General features: G+C 43.8%; 1 protein-coding gene across 3 annotated transcripts in view; it reads left to right on the top strand.

Annotated features, from left to right (window-relative positions):
- KCNK12 (potassium two pore domain channel subfamily K member 12) overlaps positions 1-19,507 on the top strand; it is a 232,546-nt gene extending 213,039 nt beyond the window's left edge. For all 3 annotated transcript variants that reach the window (XM_088450688.1, XM_088450685.1, XM_088450687.1), the window contains one exon: positions 18,990-19,507. In XM_088450688.1, coding sequence (XP_088306814.1) covers positions 18,990-19,058 — 69 coding nt within the window. In that variant the 3' untranslated portion in view covers positions 19,059-19,507. The remainder of the gene's footprint in view (positions 1-18,989) is intronic.
- The last annotated feature ends 209 nt before the right edge of the window (positions 19,508-19,716 follow it).

Raw genomic sequence — 19,716 nt, 5'->3', positions numbered from 1 at the left:
CTATTCTGTCTCCTCCATTTAAAATGACCAAAAAAATCCTCAAAAATACTACTGATCATTTAGCCCCTGATTTAAAAATAAAATACATTGATCAGTCTTGCTCTTACATTATACGGTAGCTCTACTGCATACACACCAAGGCCTTCGCTCTTCATGGGTCCAATTCCCACCACATCCCATTTCTTGCTAAAGTAAGTACACAATTCAAAATACACAATATTTTATAGAAAAATACACAAATCACGCTAAGCCTATGGATATGTTATTTAAGTGTTTATGGTATGCAAATAATTGGTTATTAATGTGCAAACATAATAATAACTATGTTTATATAACACATTCCTTCAAAGGAAAATAAGGGGAAAAACAAAAACTGCAATAGCTCACCCAACATTTTTATCATAGTGCTCCAAAGGAATTAGGTCACTAAGGACCGTATTTATTACGGATCGCTATTGCGATTACACACGCAGACAGCCAATTGTTGCGTACTGTGCATGCGTATGCATTGCAGTGCATGAAGGCATAACTGTGATCGCAGAGACCACACAGAATCATCGCGGAATTATTGACAGGAAGTGAGCGTTTAGGGGTGTTGACGGGGAGTGGTCGGCATGCCAGCAGACGCGATGCCGGACATCAGGATACCGACGCCAGAATCCCGACGTCTGTCAGAATGCCGACACCGGTATCCTGAAGCAATCAAGATAATGATGTCGGCATCCTGACTGCTGGCATCCTGAAGGTAAGTATGGGGGTTATGGTTAGGCAAGGAATGGGGGGGGTTAGTTTTAGTGACCTGCCTGGGTATTGTAAGGAACCGACTGGGTAGGGTTAGGGTTAGGCTGCGGGGAGGGGGGGTTAGGGTTGCACCTCCAGGGAAGGGGGGGGTTAATGATTAGGCAGCACCGGGGGAGGGGGGGAGGGTTAGGCTACTTATCGGCCCCTGTCGGGCTGTTCACCATCGGGATGCCTCTGTTGGTCTTCTTACCGCTCGCATTCCATCCGCTGGTAAATCATACTGATTCCGCTGCAGGGACCACCAATACTGACATCACAACTGGTTGGGCAAATTTAAATGCCTGCCCAGTTGCGATGTCTGGCCAGACATTTCAAGCGGCACACCCTGCATCTACTACAGGTACGACAATGAGACAAAGAGATAAAAAAAAACCTGTCCCCAATCAAACAGTGATGTAGCATTTGTCAGTAGCTTGAGTGGTAGGGATTATTGCCATGATGTCAACAGAAATAAAGATGTCAGGTATGACTTTTAGTGTAGATGTGGAAGGCTGAGTTAAAAAAAGGTGACAGGACATCCAGTAGCTAATCACAAAGAGACCTTCAGCAAGACCGGCCAATGTAGAAAGATCAGGAGAGTGTAGATACATTTGGGTGTGATTTGCGTAGATGTTATGCTGAAATAAAAAAAAAGATGTTTATTCATTTCTGCAAGAGCAGCGTCATAAAGTAGAGCAAAAGGGCATAAGGCTGGACTTAGAAATCCCAACTAACAGAGAAAGCAGAGACAAAGTGGATCCACAGACATGAATGCTGAAGAACAGTTGGCTTAATAGGATGAGAACCAGTACAGGACAGTTTCCTGAAGAGCTTGGGAATGCATAGATTGTGTTAGACGTGTGTGGTTGAGTTCAGACTGAGATAAAAACAGGACATTGACTGATATGTGAGTATATAGGGTCAAAGAGACGGGCATTGGTGTGACAGGCGAAGGAGATGTCAGTGGTTCAAATAAAGCAAAGGTGCCAGGTGGTGTGGATGAAGTTAGCAGATTACTACTCAGGAAAGAGTGTACCATTTCATATCAGTTCTTGATCATTTGGTCCTTCAGGTAGGAAAGTCAGTGATCGTGGATGGAGGGGGTGGTGGGGGAGGGTTTGAGAAGATATTAAAATGTGGCACTGTCCAGAGTATTATGGTATGGGTGGTAGGAGGCAGCAAATTTGCGGAAGTAATTAGAAGTACGAGACTTTTCACCAATGACATTGTACTTTGTCCTAAGAGTTTCTGAAGGCAACTTTTAGGTATGAGAAGGCTTGGTTGAGTTAGAGTGCAATTAAGTTAATGTGGTGGAGGAAAGATTGCAAGTGACCAGGCAAAGGAATAGCAGCGGAACAATGAGCTGGACAAAGTAATGGAAAAGAACAACTGGGTGAAGTGGCAAAATAAGGTTGCAGAAAGTAGTTTGGAGGCAGATGGAGAATGGGAATAATCAGCCATGATGTTCTTATCCCAGATGGTGAGAAATAAGGGAGCCAGAGAAATGTGGAATTGTAACAGAAGATCACAGCTGTTATGCAGGAAGAAGGGGTGGAAAATCTGGAGGTGTCAGATGGGCCCCAGAGCTAGAGAGAGTACAGTCATGGCAGAGTGGCCATACCCAGCTTGGCATATTATACATTGTTAAGAATGGGGACATTGCTCCATCTCTCTGACTGACCCGTGCCCCCCGCTGGGCTCTCCAGACACACCCGTAGAAAATGTACCTGCCCCACCCCCCTCTCAGCAGCCCCGCATGGACCTGCTATATCTCACAGGCCCTAGCAACCATTTTTCTATATAATGGTTACAAGTGCCATAGTAACATCTCCTATGTCTATGGGACATTAATGTTAAAATAAATTATTTCTAAAATTCTAACAAAAAAACAAAAGCATTTGTAATACAAAACATCAAATATAATAAGAATGACGTATGTAAAAGCTGGTGGGAGCAGGTGTTTCCATGAGGTGTCCCACTGAGGTTACTGTATTTGAAATGCTGAGATGTTTTTCCAGATTGATTAGCATTTCTTTAAGGGCTCTTGAAAGGCTACTGTTGTTTTAAACGCGTTATGGAGAGGACATAAAAGCAATATGATAAAGTCATTTCACTGATGTATGATCTGCATGTAATACAATGTCCATTAACATAATAATTCTCAGCATACGAGTAAGCAGAACATTCTCTGTAAGCAAATCTCAACGGGAAGAACTTCTTGAGTTATGGTGATTGAGTTAATAGTGATTTACATGGAGAAGGGAAATGTGTTAAGTATAATGAGAACATTAATACAGTGCTTGTTTCAATAAGACAATTAATGCAGGAATGCTTGGAAAGCTGCAAGTTTCAGAGAATCTTCCGCAAAAATGGCTGCCCCATTGCACGTGCACAGTGCACAAGATTTTGGGAGGTATTTATCAAAGCTTGGAGAGAGATAAAGTGCCAACCAATCAGATCTTAACTATCAATGCTACATGTTGTGTTTGAAAAATGACAGGAGCTGATTGGTTGGTACTTTATCTCTCTCCAAGCTATGATAAATACCCTCCTTTGTGTAATAACAGTTGTTTTTATCAGTTCACATTCCTTTTTTCTTGGCTATTATTACACATCACATATTTCGAGAGCTGAAACTTAACGCTAGCATCTTGAATACTGAGGCCTATTATCTCCTTTCTACACGTATCACACATCAAGCCAACCACAATCCCATATGTAGTTATATACTGATATATATATATATATATATATATATATATATATATACATACAATAGTCCCAAGCTTTGATAAATACCCCCTAAAATCTTGTGTACTGTGCACGTGCAATGGAGCAGGTGTATCAATCCATTTTTGCGGAAGATTCTCTGAAACTTGCAGCTTTTCCAGCATTCCTGCGTTAATTAAATGCCCCCATATGTATTAAGAGGGTATGACAGCAGATATTGAAATCATCTGCTGTGATCCCACTGTTTCCGATTGCCACAAACGTCTCTGGGGACTGCAATCTGGCCAAATGTATCAAAGCTTTTCAGACCTTGCTTCCCACTAGCTAACGCCATAGTTTGGTCATGGTGTAATAGGTAATTGTAATTTATAATCTACAATTTGGCATTCTTCGCATCCTTCCACATTAAAATTTGCTTGCACGTGTGCAGCTTACACACAGTAATGGAGCATACACACGGCCAGATGTGTCAGATGAACGATCTGAACGATTTGATGAACGATTTGAACTATGAACGATATTTGACTGCATTAAAATGACTGAAATTGTCCAAAACTGACTGCAAACAGATCACATGTCAGATATCGTTATCTGACCATCGGAAACGCGCATCGTTCATCGTTCAAACATGTCAGATATGTCAGATTTTCCTTCAGATATGAACGATTGAACGACTTTTAAAATCCTTATCGTTCAGATCTGAAGAAAAATCTGACCGTGTGTATGCACCATAAGTTTGCTGGGTCCGAATCTAGAAGTAAAGTCAGGAAGCTGCTATTTATGACATATACCTACATTTAGGCATGGTGATTTTCTTTTTAAAGGTATCCTGATTAGGTTTAAAGCAGGGTTGGGGAACCTCAGGCCCAGGGGCCAGAATCATTTGTTCTGGCCCTCAGAGCTTTATTCTGCTAGCCTCATCTGGCTAGCAGGGTGCCTAGAATGGCACCCTGCAGCCAGAATCTATGCAGCAGTGCCGCCTGGAGGGTCCTTAGGACGCTTCAGATGGTCACACCGCTGCCCTTACAGCTCCCCGGAGCATCCTCAGGATACTCTGGCATTGCTGTAACCACCGGTGATTGTGGCCCGGCCCCTGTGTGACATCACATGGAGGGGGAGTCTCCTGCACCAGGCCCGCAAATAATATTATATATATCAAAATGGCCCTCGGCAGAAAAAAGGTTCCCCGCCCCTGGTATAAAGGGACAGTCAGCCATTTTCTGATGTTACCTTAGCACTGGTTTTAAGCTTCACTCTGAGGGGGAGATGTATCAAATCTTAAGCAGGGTACACACATGTCCAATCCTCGGCAGATCATACTCCAGATCAGATCCTGCTCGCAGCTTCTGCACACACCTACGCGTGGAATCAATGGGTTAGCACGCATTAACCCCTGGTTTTCCCCCCTGGTTTACCACGTGGGGAAAATGCTAGTTAATTGAACAACATTTCCTAGTGCGGTGTGACCAATTAGCTGTGGGGCATATCCAGCGGCTAATTCGTTCTCCCCCCATGGAGTTTGATTGTTTAGGAGCTGTAGAAACACAAACACACTGTATTGCATATCTTGGATTCTGTTTCTTCTTGGTTTTTTTTAAATATCTGCATGTCATGATATCACATGGTGTCTTACTTATATGTGTAGTAAAACCAAATATATATATATATTAGGGGTGTGCACCGGCCACTTTTCGTGTTTTGTGTTTTGGTTTTGGATCTGGATCTTTCTTCGTGTTTTGGATCTGGATTGGTTTTGCCAAAACCACCCTTCCGTGTTTTGGGTTCTGGGTTTTGTGTTTTGGATCTGTATTTTTTTTAAAAAAAGCATAAAAACAGCTAAAATCACAGAATTTGTTGGTTTCTCTGCTCCTATGCTATTATTAACCTCAATAACCTTAATTTCCACTCATTTCCAGTCTATTCTGAACACCTCACACCTCACAATAGTGTTTTCATGTCCAAAAGGTTGCACCGAGGTAGCTGGATGACTATGCTAAGCGACACGAGTGGGCGGCACAAACACGTGACCCATCTAGGAGTGACACTGCAGTGGCAGACAGGATGGCAGTTAGAAAAACTAGGCCCCAAACTGTACATAATGCAAAGAAAAAAAAGAAGTGCAAGATGGAATTGTCCTTGGGCCCTCCCACCCACCCTTATGTTGTATAAACAGGACATGCACACTTTAACAAATCAATCATTTCAGCGCCAGGGTCTGCCACACAACTGTGGCTGAAATGATTGGTTCGTTTGGGCCCCCACAAAACAAGCTGGCAATTAATGTGTCCCTGCACAAACTGGCTCTACGGAGGCAAGATGTCATCCTCATCCTCCTCATCCACCGATTCCTCACCCTCTTCAGTGTGTACATCCTCATCCTCACAAAGTATTAACTCGTCCCCACTTGAATCCACCACCACAGGTCCCTCTGTACCTTCTGGAGGCTGGTCTCCCTGGAAGAGCTGATAATTCATTTTGATGAACATCATCTTCTCCACATTCTGTGGAAGCAACCTCCTACGCCTTTCGCTGACAAGGTTCCCAGCTGCACTAAACACTCTTTCGGAATACACACTGGAGGGGGGGCAACTCAGGTAAAATAGAGCCAGCTTGTACAGGGGCCTCCAAATTGCCTCTTTTTCCTGCCAGTACAGGTATGGACTGTCTGACATGCCTACTTGGATGCTGTCACCGATGTAATCCTCCACCATTCTGTCAATGGTGACAGTATCATATGCAGTGACAGTAGACATGTCAGAAATTGTTGCCAGGTCCTTCAGTCCGGACCAGATGTCCAAACTTGGTCCTGCCTGCCCTGCATCACCGCCAGCGGGTTGCTTAGGATACCTAAGTTTTTTCCTGGCAGCCCCAGTTGCGGGAGAAAATGAAGAAGGAGCCGTTGACGTGTCACGTTCCGCTTCAGCTGACAGTGTGTTCACCAGCAGGTCTTTGCACCTCTGCAGGCTTGTGTCGGCCGGAAAGAGAGACACCACATAGGCTTTAAACCTAGGATCAAGCACGGTGGCCAAAATGTAGTGGTCTGATTTCAACAGATTGACCACCCTGGAATCCTGGCAAAGCGAATGAAGGGCTTCATCCACAAGTCCCACATGCCGAGCGGAATCGCTCCGTCTTAGCTCCTCCTTCACTTTCTCCAGCTGCTTCTGCAAAAGCCTGATGAGGGGAATGACCTGACTCAAGCTGGCTGTGTCTGAACTGACTTCACGTGTGGCAAGTTCGAAGGGCTGGAGAACCTTGCACAACACGGAAATCATTCTCCACTGTGCTTGAGTCAGGTGCATACCCCCTCCTTTGCCTATGTCATAGGTGGATGTATAGGCTTGTATGGCCTTTTGCTGCTCCTCCATCCTCTGAAGCATATAGAGGGTTGAGTTCCACCGCGTCACAACCTCTTGCTTCAGGTGATGGCGGGGTAGGTTCAAGAGTGTTTGCTGGCGCTCCAGTCTTCGGCATGCAGTCGCTGAATGGCGAAAGTGGCCAGAAATTTTTCGGGCCACCCAAAGCGTCTCCTGCACGCCCCTGTCGCTTTTCAGAAAATTCTGCACCACCAAGTTTATTGTGTGAGCAAAACATGGGACGTGCTGGAATTTGCCCAGATGTAATGCCCGCACAATATTGGTGGCGTTGTCAGATATCACAAATCCCCAGGAGAGTCTAAGTGGGGTAAGCCACTGGGCGATGATTTCCCTCAGTTTCTCTAAGAGGTTGTCGGCGGTGTGCCTCTTACTGAAACCGGTGATACACAGCGTAGCCTGCCTTGTAACGAGCTGGCGTTTCTGAGATGCTGCTACTGGTGACGCTGCTGCTGTTGCTGCGTAAGGTGATACATCTACCCAGTGGGCTGTCACAGTCATATAGTCCTTAGTCTGCCCTGTTCCACTTGTCCACATGTCCGTGGTTAAGTGGACATTGTGTACAACGGCATTTTTCAGGACACTGAGGACACTTTTTCTGACGTTTCTGTACAGTCTCGGTATCGCCTGCCTAGTGAAGTGGAATCTAGACGGGATTTGGAACCGGGGACACACTACCTCCATCAATTGTCTAAATCCCACTGCACTAATGGCGGATACCGGACGCACGTCTAACACCAACATAGCAGTCAAGGCCTCAGTTATACGTTTTGCTTCAGGATGACTGCTGTCGTACTTCATCCTCCTCGCTAAGGACTGTTGGAGGGTCAATTGTTTAGTAAAAGTAGTGGTGTTCCTACTTCCTCTCTGGGATGATGAACGACTCCCAGCAGCAGCAACAGCAGCAGCGGCAGCAGTAGGCGTAGCAATGCAGGATCCTCCAGAGGAATCCCGGATAGGAGAGTCAGTCATGCCAGTGACATGGCCTGCAGGACTACTTCCGATCCTGACTAAGGAGGAAATTGACGAGGAGGGAGTTGACGGTGTGGTTTGCAGGCGCTTGGATACAACAGGACAACGGGATTTAGGTGTCCCTGGACTGCTTACGGTCTTAGCCAAAGTTTCTGAACTTGACAGTAACTTTTTATGAACGCGCTGCAGGTGCCGTATAAGGGAGGATGTTCCTAGGTGGTTGACGTCCCTACCCCTACTTATTTCACCTTTACATATGGTACATATGGCAAGACAGTTGTTGTCCGGATTTGGATAGAAATATTGCCAGACCAAAGAGGTGGAATGTTTGGTCTTCTGCCCAGGCATGACCGTGATGGGCTTTTTCATCCCACGGACAACAACTGTCTCCCCCGGAGCCTGATTTAAACAAACCACATCACCATCAGAATCCTCCTCGCCAACTTCCTCCTCAGCGCCAGCTACACCAGTATCCTCATCCTGTTGTACTTCAACAGTGACATCTTCAATTTGCATATCAGCAAGTGGACTGTGGGGGCTCCTTTCAGCACTTGCAGGGGGCGTGCAAATGGTGGAAAGAGCCACCTCTTCCCGTCCAGTGCTGGGAAGGTCAGGCATCGCAACCACCACCACACTTGGACTCTCCTTGGGGATTTGTGATATCTTCTTAGAAAGCACAGTTCTTCGCTGTGCTTTTGCCAGCTTAACTCTTTTGATTTTTTTAGTGGGAGGAGGGCTTCCATCGTCATGTGAAGCTGAACCACTAGTCATGAACATACTAGGGATCGACCTTAACCGTTCCTTGCCACTCCGTGTCGTAAATGGCATATTGGCAAGTTTACGTTTCTCTTCAGCTGATTTAAATGTCTTTTTCAAGGTCATTTTCCTGAACTTTGCCATTTGGGATTGTATGTGCCCTCTACTATGACATTGGGCATCGGCCTTGGCAGACGACGTTGATGGCATGTTATCGTCTATGTCATGACTAGTGGCAGCAGCTTCAGCACTAGGAGGAAGTGGTTCTTGATCTTTCTCTATTTTATTTTTATCGGAGAAAGTTTGGTCCTCCATTTATGTTATATCGATTTGATATATACGTGCGGCTAAACACAGAAAATATTTTTTTTTTTGGTTTGGACTGGAGTGTACTTTCAGGGGTTACAGCACCCTTTAACGGTCAAGCCAGCCGGCCCTTTACTTATGACACAGGCGCACGCTTGGCACTACTTTGTTGATGCACGTGCGGCTACTGCGCACACAATTCACAAACACAGAAAATAATTTTTTTTTTGGTTTGGACTGGAGTGTACTTTGGGGGTTACAGCACCCTTTAACGGTCAAGCCAGCCGGCCCTTTACTTATGACACAGGCGCACTCTTGGCACTACTTTGTTGATGCACGTGCGGCTACTGCGCACACAATTCACAAACACAGAAAATAATTTTTTTTTTGGTTTGGACTGGAGTGTACTTTGGGGGTTACAGCACCCTTAACGGTCAAGCCAGCCGGCCCTTTACTTATGACACAGGCGCACTCTTGGCACTACTTTGTTGATGCACGTGCGGCTACTGCGCACACAATTCACAAACACAGAAAATAATTTTTTTTTTGGTTTGGACTGGAGTGTACTTTCGGGGGTTACAGCACCCTTTAACGGTCAAGCCAGCCGGCCCTTTACTTATGACACAGGCGCACGCTTGGCACTACTTTGTTGATGCACGTGCGGCTACTGCGCACACAATTCACAAACACAGAAAATAATTTTTTTTTTGGTTTGGACTGGAGTGTACTTTCGGGGGTTACAGCACCCTTAACGGTCAAGCCAGCCGGCCCTTTACTTATGACACAGGCGCACGCTTGGCACTACTTTGTTGATGCACGTGCGGCTACTGCGCACACAATTCACAAACACAGAAAATAATTTTTTTTTTGGTTTGGACTGGAGTGTACTTTCGGGGGTTACAGCACCCTTAACGGTCAAGCCAGCCGGCCCTTTACTTATGACACAGGCGCACGCTTGGCACTACTTTGTTGATGCACGTGCGGCTACTGCGCACACAATTCACAAACACAGAAAATAATTTTTTTTTTGGTTTGGACTGGAGTGTACTTTCGGGGGTTACAGCACCCTTAACGGTCAAGCCAGCCGGCCCTTTACTTATGACACAGGCGCACGCTTGGCACTACTTTGTTGATGCACGTGCGGCTACTGCGCACACAATTCACAAACACAGAAAATAATTTTTTTTTTGGTTTGGACTGGAGTGTACTTTGGGGGTTACAGCACCCTTTAACGGTCAAGCCAGCCGGCCCTTTACTTATGACACAGGCGCACGCTTGGCACTACTTTGTTGATGCACGTGCGGCTACTGCGCACACAATTCACAAACACAGAAAATAATTTTTTTTTTGGTTTGGACTGGAGTGTACTTTCGGGGGTTACAGCACCCTTAACGGTCAAGCCAGCCGGCCCTTTACTTATGACACAGGCGCACGCTTGGCACTACTTTGTTGATGCACGTGCGGCTACTGCGCACACAATTCACAAACACAGAAAATAATTTTTTTTTTGGTTTGGACTGGAGTGTACTTTCGGGGGTTACAGCACCCTTTAATGGTCAAGCCAGCCGGCCCTTTACTTATGACACAGGCGCACGCTTGGCACTACTTTGTTGATGCACGTGCGGCTACTGCGCACACAATTCACAAACACAGAAAATAATTTTTTTTTTGGTTTGGACTGGAGTGTACTTTCGGGGGTTACAGCACCCTTAACGGTCAAGCCAGCCGGCCCTTTACTTATGACACAGGCGCACGCTTGGCACTACTTTGTTGATGCACGTGCGGCTACTGCGCACACAATTCACAAACACAGAAAATAATTTTTTTTTTGGTTTGGACTGGAGTGTACTTTGGGGGTTACAGCACCCTTTAACGGTCAAGCCAGCCGGCCCTTTACTTATGACACAGGCGCACGCTTGGCACTACTTTGTTGATGCACGTGCGGCTACTGCGCACACAATTCACAAACACAGAAAATCATTTTTTTTTTGGTTTGGACTGGAGTGTACTTTCGGGGGTTACAGCACCCTTAACGGTCAAGCCAGCCGGCCCTTTACTTATGACACAGGCGCACGCTTGGCACTACTTTGTTGATGCACGTGCGGCTACTGCGCACACAATTCACAAACACAGAAAATAATTTTTTTTTGGTTTGGACTGGAGTGTACTTTCGGGGGTTACAGCACCCTTTAACGGTCAAGCCAGCCGGCCCTTTACTTATGACACAGGCGCACGCTTGGCACTACTTTGTTGATGCACGTGCGGCTACTGCGCACACAATTCACAAACACAGAAAATATATTATTTTTTTAGCACTTGGGGGGAGCACCCCTGATGGACAGAGCACCCCCTGGACAACACTACAGCACTCCTTTAGGACTGGGACACTGCACAGGACTTTGGAGTGGACACAGCCCCTATGGAGAACTGACTGCACAACACAGTCCAGCCAGCCCCTATGGACTTTGAAGTAGTGGACACAGCCCCTATTAACAACAGCAGCACAGCACAACACAGCCAGCCCCTATGGACTTTGAAGTAGTGGACAACAGCAGCACTACACTACACTACACTACACAGCCCTAACTCCCACCCTCCCTCTTCACTGTCCACAGCCGAGTGAGAAAATGGCGCCGACGCGGGTACCTTATATAGGATCCAAAACCCGCGAGACTCGGAAGGCGGGATGATGACGTTTTGCCTCGATTTCAGATCCGAGTCAGGCGGGAAAAGTCGAGCCTGACTCGGATCAGACTCGGATCGGGGGGGTTCGGGGGGGTTCGGATTTCAGAAATCCGAACCCGCTCACCCCTAATATATATATATTAGGGGTGTGCACCAGCCACTTTTCGTGTTTTGGTTTTGGATCTGGATCTTTCTTCGTATTTTGGATCTGGATTGGTTTTGCCAAAACCACCCTTCCGTGTTTTGGGTTCTGAGTTTTGTGTTTTGGATCTGGATATTTTCTTAAAAAATAAAAAAAAACGCTAAAATCACATAAAATGGGCCTTTTTTTGTTCCTACGCTATTAATAACCCCAATAACATTAATTTCCACTCATTTCCACTCTATTCTGAACACCTCACACCTCACAATATTGTTTTTAGGCCAAAAGGTTGCACCGAGGTAGCTGGATGACTATGCTAAGCGACACAAGTGGGCGGCACAAACACGTCGCCCATCTAGGAGTGGCACTGCAGTGGCAGACAGGAAGCCAATCAGCGTTATGGTGCCCATTTGCATGTAGCACGAACCCGGGAGATATGTGCTACATGCATCTGTGTGATTGGCACAGAGCAATGACAGGTCCGTGAGACCTGTCTGTGCTGCTGTGGTAAAAAAAAAAAAAAAACCTGTGTAAAAAAAGAAAAAAATGGCGTGCACCCCCCCAAAAAAGAGCAACCAGCCCCCGGCATTAGTAACCCAGTGCTGGGTGTGCTTAAATACAGGGGACAAACGACGTAGGGGTCCCCTGTACTTAAGCACAACCAGCACCGGGCTAGTCAGAACCAGCGCTGGTTGCCAAAACACGGGGGACAAACGACGTAGGGGTCCCCCGTATTCTGCGCAACCAGCTCTGGGCTCTGATCTGGTCCTGGTTCTGGAAATACAGGGGGAAAAAATTAGTAGGGTTCCCCTGTATGTTCCAGAACCAGCACTGGACTTTTTCTAGCGGGGGGCTGATGCCACAGCCAGGGGAGCCCTTTCACCGGGCCCCCCAGCCGCAGCATCAGCCCTGACCGCTAGTCAACCCAGGCCTGGGATCCCTGGAGAGCTGGGGACCCCCCCAATAAAGGGGTCACCCTCTCCAGGGCACCCCAGGCCCAGGCTGATAGCCCGGGGTGGGTGGCGGGTTGATTGTGTGGTGTGGTGTAAATAAAGAATATCAAACATTGTCTTTACAAGTAGAACTGCAAGTCCCAGCTAGCCTGCCCCGCATGCTGGTACTTGGAGAACCACAAGTACCAGCATGCAGGGCATTAAGGGCCCACTAGTACCTGTAGTTCACCTGTAAAAAAAATTTTTTAAAAACACAGGACACACACACGTGACAGTATAAGTTTATTAAACATACATACACACACACACACACATGTACACATACTCACCTATGTAACCTGTAGCATCGGTCCACTTGTCCGGTAAAGTATCCCTAGGGGACCTGTGAAAAAAAACATACTCACCATCTCCTATGCGAGGTTCTGTCCTCTTCGTTCCAAAGTAGGCATCCCCGGACTTGGCAAAAAAAAAAAAACGAAAACGCGATCCACGAACTTAGTACCGTTCTATAGAACAGTACTTCCCGAATGAGAGCTTAGCGGCGGGGTATAACCATGGAAACCCCGCTGCTAAGCGTTCATTGGCTGAGAGAGGTCATCTCCCGTCTCTCAGCCAATGAACGGCTCCCTCCATTGTAGTCAATGGTGGGAACCACAGGGTAAACTTTAATAACCTTGCGGCTACTTTGGAACGAAGAGGACAGAACCTCGCATAGGAGATGGTGAGTATGTTTTTTTTCACAGGTCCCCTATGGATACTTTACCGGACAAGTGGACCGATGCTACAGGGTTACATAGGTGAGTATGTGTACATGTGTGTGTGTATGTATGTTTAATAGACTTATACTGTCACGGTGTGTGTGTCCTGTGTTTTTTTTAAACATTTTTTTACAGGTGAACTACAGGTACTAGTGGGCCCTTAATGCCCTGCATGCTGGTACTTGTGGTTCTACAAGTACCAGCATGCGGGGCAGGCTAGCTGGGACTTGCAGTTCTTCTTGTAAAGACGATGTTTGATATTCTTTATTTACACCACACCACACAATCAACCCGCCACCCACCCCGGGCTATCAGCCTGGGCCTGGGGTGCCCTGGAGAGGGTGACCCCTTTATTGGGGGGTCCCCAGCTCTCCAGGGATCCCTGGCCTGGGCTGACTAGCGGTCAGGGCTGATGCTGCGGCTGGGGGGCCCGGTGAAAGGGCTCCCCTGGCTGTGGCATCAGCCCCCTGCTAGAAAAAGTCCAGTGCTGGTTCTGGAACATACAGGCGAACCCTACTAATTTTTTTCCCCTGTATTTCCAGAACCAGGACCGGATCAGAGCCCAGAGCTGGTTGCGCAGAATACGGGGGACCCCTACGTCGTTTGTCCCTCGTATTTTGGCAACCAGCGCTGGTTCTGACTAGCCCGGTGCTGGTTGTGCTTAAGTACAGGGGACCCCTACGTCATTTGTCCCCTGTATTTAAGCACACCCAGCACTGGGTCACTAATGCCCGGGGCTGGTTGCTCTTTTTTGGGGGGGGGGGGGGCACGCCATTTTTTTTCTTTTTTTACACAGGTTTTTTTTTTTTTTTTTACCACAGCAGCACAGACGGGTCTCACGGACCCGTCAGTGCTCTGTGTCAATGACACAGATGCAAATAGCACGGATCTCCTGGTACGTGCGTGCATCTGTGTCATTGAAATACACAGCAGCACAGACGGGTCTCACTGACCCATCTGTGCTCTGTGTCACTGTCAATCACACAGATGCATGTAGCACGGATCTCACGAGTCCGTGCTACATGCAAATGAGCACCATAATGCTGATTGGCTGAGAGCCATGACAGACAGCTCTGTCAGCCAATCAGCACTTTGCCCATTAAAGGCAAAGGCATTTTTTTAAAATGGCCGCTCGAGGCAAAACCTCGAGATCCGACAGCAGATCTCGAGGTTTTGCCTCGGTAGAGGGATCCGGGGCAGACAGGGAGATCCGAGCTTGGGCTCGGATCGCCCCGGATCCCCGAAGTTCGGGTGGGTTCGGTTCTCAGGGAACCGAACCCGCTCATCCCTAATATATATATATATATATATATATATATATATATATATATTCAATTTCATACTATAAAAAACTTAGGGGGAAATGTGCTAAGCCTTGGAGAGAGATAAAGTGGGGAGAGATAACGTGCCAACCAGTCAGCTTATAACTGTCATGTTATAGGATGTGAATCTTTCCCATGTTATAGGATGTGTCTGAAAAATTATAGTTAGGAGCTGATTGGTTGGTACTTTACCACTCTCCACTTTATCTCTCTCCAAGGCTTAGTACATCTACCCCTTAATATTCTGAAAAAAAGAAGGTCAGAAAAATAGAATATGACACATTGGTGAATATCTTCATCACTATTAACATTAATTAAGCTGTTGAGTTTCAAAAGACTGAAAGGGTGGGAATGTGATAGCAGGGCCTTAACAGCCAGATCTATATGTCTACATGGTACACGCAAAAGGGGAGATGTATTAAAAATTTGAGAAAGACTAAAGGGGGAGATGTGTCAAGCCTCGAAGAGTGATAATGTGGAGAAGTTGTCCAAAAGCAACCAATCAGCTTCTAACGGTCATTGACCTAGCACAGTCTTTGAAATGACAGTTAAAAGCTGATTGGTTGCTTAGGGCAACTTCTCCACTTTATCACTCTCCAAGGCTTGCTACATCTCCCCCAAATGGGAGAAGATGCCCATAGCAACCAATCAGCATTTAGCTATAATATATCTAGCACAGTGTCTAAATCACAGCTAGAACATGATTGGTTGCTATGGGCAACTTCTCCACTTTTATCTCTCTCCAAGATTTGATACATCTCCCCCAAAGTGTTGTAGAAGAAAAGGAAAGTAATGTTAGTATTGTGTAATAAACTATATAGTTGTCTGAGGGATTGTGCCTAATTAGATATGTTGTATGTGTTGAAAACAGGGAACAGGTTGTGTTGAAAATAGAGAAGAGGTCTCGATATTCAAGATGACGTGTGTACTATTTAGCAAAAAGAATGGAATGTTTAACTACAGTATCCTCATGCTCCCTGCACATGTACAATATGTCTCACTGCATCTTGATATAAATACTAGTGTATCTTCTGTATGTGAACGAGTCTTCTGTAACTTGCATGGGGAATCTATGCTGGTATTTATTTATACACTCTGGGTGCGTATCTGATTTTTAAATAAATATGTCTCGTCATCTTCTGTCTATAGCAGCCTCTGAATCTTGCTTTCTTCCACAGATGACATACAATAAATGCCACTTGTGTCTGGCTTCAGAAATTCAAAGTGTAAAAGCAAATTAATTTTATGTGTGTCATGTTATAAAGATCTATTATAGATATATTCCATTGATGGCTCTTTAATTAAGTCAGCAGGCTTAACATAATTAACAGTCAGCCAGGCATCTCAGTACATGCAAATGATGCCATCTCTGCGCTGGTAGGTGTCAACCTTCTTCTAATTATTTAACATCTTTTTTTTTTTAAGTCTTGAATATTTATTTTTTTAACTCGGAGACTATGAAAGTGATTGTTTTTTCAGTTACAAAAACTGACACATATGTTTCTGAAAAACCTAACTTTGCAGGTAGTCATAACAGTTCCACATACAAATCTTTTGGCATATTCAAAGTATTTTACAATTCAAGAGAAATTACTTTATTATTAGAAGTAGTATTATTTATTATTAGTATTATTACCATTATTTTTATTACTATTATCAATATTAATATTGTTATTATCATCATCATTATTTTTATTATTATCATCAACATCATTATTATTGTTATTATTATAATTTTTATTAATATCAGTATTATTATTATTATCAATATTATTATCATCGTCATCATCATTATTATTATTATTATTATTATTGTTATTAAAAGCAATAATATTATAATTATTAATATTATCATCACAATTATTATTATCTTCATTATTATAATTTTTATTATTATTATTATTATTATTATTATTATTATTATTATTATTATGCATAATAATAATAATAATAATAATAATAATAATAATAAAACTGTCACTGGAGATCTCGTCATACAGAACACTTAAAACAGTGACTGTAAAAAATGGAATTCTCTATTAATAATTATACACTGCATTATGGAACAACTGCAAAATTTTAATGGTCAGTTTAATTAAACAGCACATTACTTAATTTAATTTACTTTCTAAACATGAGGAAGATATAAACACTGTTTTGAGAGGACAGAAAGCTACAATTTAATCTGTATGAGCTGCACATGTGTTAATAATACACCCTTGATAAGACACCACCAGTGTAAATGACCTTAATGCATTTTCATTGTGTTCTAAAGTGCATGCCATTGTACAGTTTAGGCATAGGTGCTGGAGAAAACATTTTCAGTTGTACTAATTTTCTAGAATGTACTAACTAGAAGCTAGGTGGATGTTAAGATCAATCTCTACACTCTTTAGAAGGGTTAATACAGTTCTATTTAAAACACTCTAGAGATCTGCTTTTTTTTTTTTGCCTGATAACCACCCACTACTAACAAATTTGTATTTATAGATGAGCTGCACAGGTCATGTCCTTTTGTGGCAGAATTGCCCCTTTCCCAGTTTCAGCATCTCACCATATTCTGCATTTTATGATCTTAGGGTCTGATTCAGCCTGGATCGCACAGCTGCGTTCGCAAGCACCCGCTAGCTGCGTAAATATGCTAATGAATGCAATCGTACGGCAACCGCAGCACTATACTAAGACGCCCATCACTGTATAAAGCCGCCCACTTCCCATCCACAAGTCAGCGAAAACAACAGTAACATCGGAACCATTCGCACAGATGTGGTTGACCTGACCCTACCACACAAACTGCTAAACTGCCTGTTGCCACCTAGACCTCTGCCAGCGTATGCAATCGCAGGGGCTTAATTGTGCACGCCATTGTAACAGCGTTCAAACGCACAGGCACGCCTGCGTTCCTTCGACCACCCGCCCCCTCTCCACCCTCAAACGGTCACTTCATGTCAATCACTATGTGATTGAACTGCGTGCTCACTACGATTGCTTCCCGAATGCAGCCGTGCGTTTCAAGCTGAATCAGGCCCTTAGTTCCTTCCAGAAATTGTAGTTCATTGTCTATCTTTTATTGTTTGTTGCTTATTTTGCATGAGCTGGCACTGAGGACACATAAGATGGCCTATAAAGGTCTGCCATATTAAATACAAATCCAAGAACATTTCTAATTACTGTTAATTCCATTTATACTAATTGCATAGGGTGGGGCAGTGCAAAAAAGGTCTAGAAGGCAAATTATTACGTGTGTGCATGATCGATACAGCCAAAACCAATAGTAAAAACTCAGTGTGAATGTGGAGCGGACAAACTTAATTTCTCAAGTACGGTGAACACAATCCATACTTGCCAACATCTATTATCTGCTCCCCAGAAGATACCCAGGGAGCAGACACAGCAGGCCACTTTGGGGGTGGGGCAGGGTTTCTATGTCATTAGGACCTGCCCCCACCAAGGCAAACTGCCACAAATCATGGGAGCAATAGGAAGGGGCAGGGCTAAATTACACACTTTCGCATCATTTAGCCCCGCCCCCTCCATACAGAGCCGCAATTCACGTCAATTTTGCCACGGTTACCGGCAATTATCTCCCCCATCCTGCCCACTTTACTAGAAACTGGGCAGGATGCGGGAGATCCTGATACTCTTCCGCGGGCGCTGGGGCTCTACAAAAAGGAGCCACCCGCAACTTCCGGAAGAGTAGGTAAGTATGACACAATCTCAATGGGAGTATAAATATACTCAGGAAACTTCATCCTGTCATTCAATTAGAGTAGTCCACAATATTTACTGTTATATAGATATTAACAACATAAAATAAAAAATGTCATAAAAAAAAAGTGTTTTAATTCCAAAAATGTCAATACACTACAAGATATAGTATCCGGTACAATATTCTGTGGTTAGTAGTAACACAAGTGGTGTTTATATAATTTATGTTTATCTATTTATATTACTTTTATTATTACATGCAGAGAAATTCAATGATAGATAGAAATTCTAGAGCAGAACTGAACATAGTCAATGTACTGGAATTAAAGACCAATCTATAACACCTGTATTATTCAGTCAATGCTTGTTCTCATAAGGACACACAAACAATAACTGTGAAATGTTATGAAATAGCATAAATGCAAGTAAAACAGTATACGCTATAATAACTCTGTAACATAGGATATGAAACCACGATCATACTGTATTTCTTTGTGTAACAGGTATTCAAGCAGCAAGAACCAGTGCTTTGGACATCCTACCACTCGAAACTGAATGCAATTTTTATTTAATTTCCTATTTTGTGTATTTAATACTATTATTATTTTTGTTATAACTAAAGATGTCAAAATGACAAAAAAAAAACCTATTGCAATGCTAGACATTAATTATATATTCAGGTCCTTAACTTGCTACTGGCATGTAAAAGCACAACATATCATTTTTAATATCTGCAATGCTCTTTTTGTATATTTTTTTAAGAAAATATTTACTTGAGGTAAAAAGGGAACATTTACATAACTAGAATATTTTTTTTTTTTATTATTTTGCTCCAACATGCATCTTTAACTTTGTTAACTGCCTATGTACAAAAATATTGTTTGTCTATTCTTTTGTTGTGTTTGCTGATCACAAAGTGCTTGACGGAATGAATATGCAACTAAGAGAATGCTTTCCTGATCTAATTATTATTTTATGCATGATTACAACATATTGCTGTAAAAGTGCTAATTACCAAGAAACGTAAAAAAAAAAAAAAAAAAAAGATAAAATGATATTTGTAACAAAAACCCATACAAGTGTACTGTTTTAATGATTACTTTCCTGGGGGGATTAATCAAATGTTGGGAAAACCATTGTATATACTTGCAACAAATTCACTACTGGTTTACTGATTCTGAGTCACAACCAAATTTGCTGAAATTCCATACTTGAACATAATTTTAATGC

The sequence above is a fragment of the Taudactylus pleione genome, unplaced genomic scaffold (genome assembly GCF_031769625.1).
Source record: "Taudactylus pleione unplaced genomic scaffold, aTauple2 ptg000522l, whole genome shotgun sequence".
Classification (NCBI taxonomy): Eukaryota; Metazoa; Chordata; class Amphibia; order Anura; family Myobatrachidae; genus Taudactylus; species Taudactylus pleione.
The sequence above is the reverse complement of the archived record's forward strand: the minus strand, read 5'-3'. Positions and strand labels throughout refer to the sequence as shown.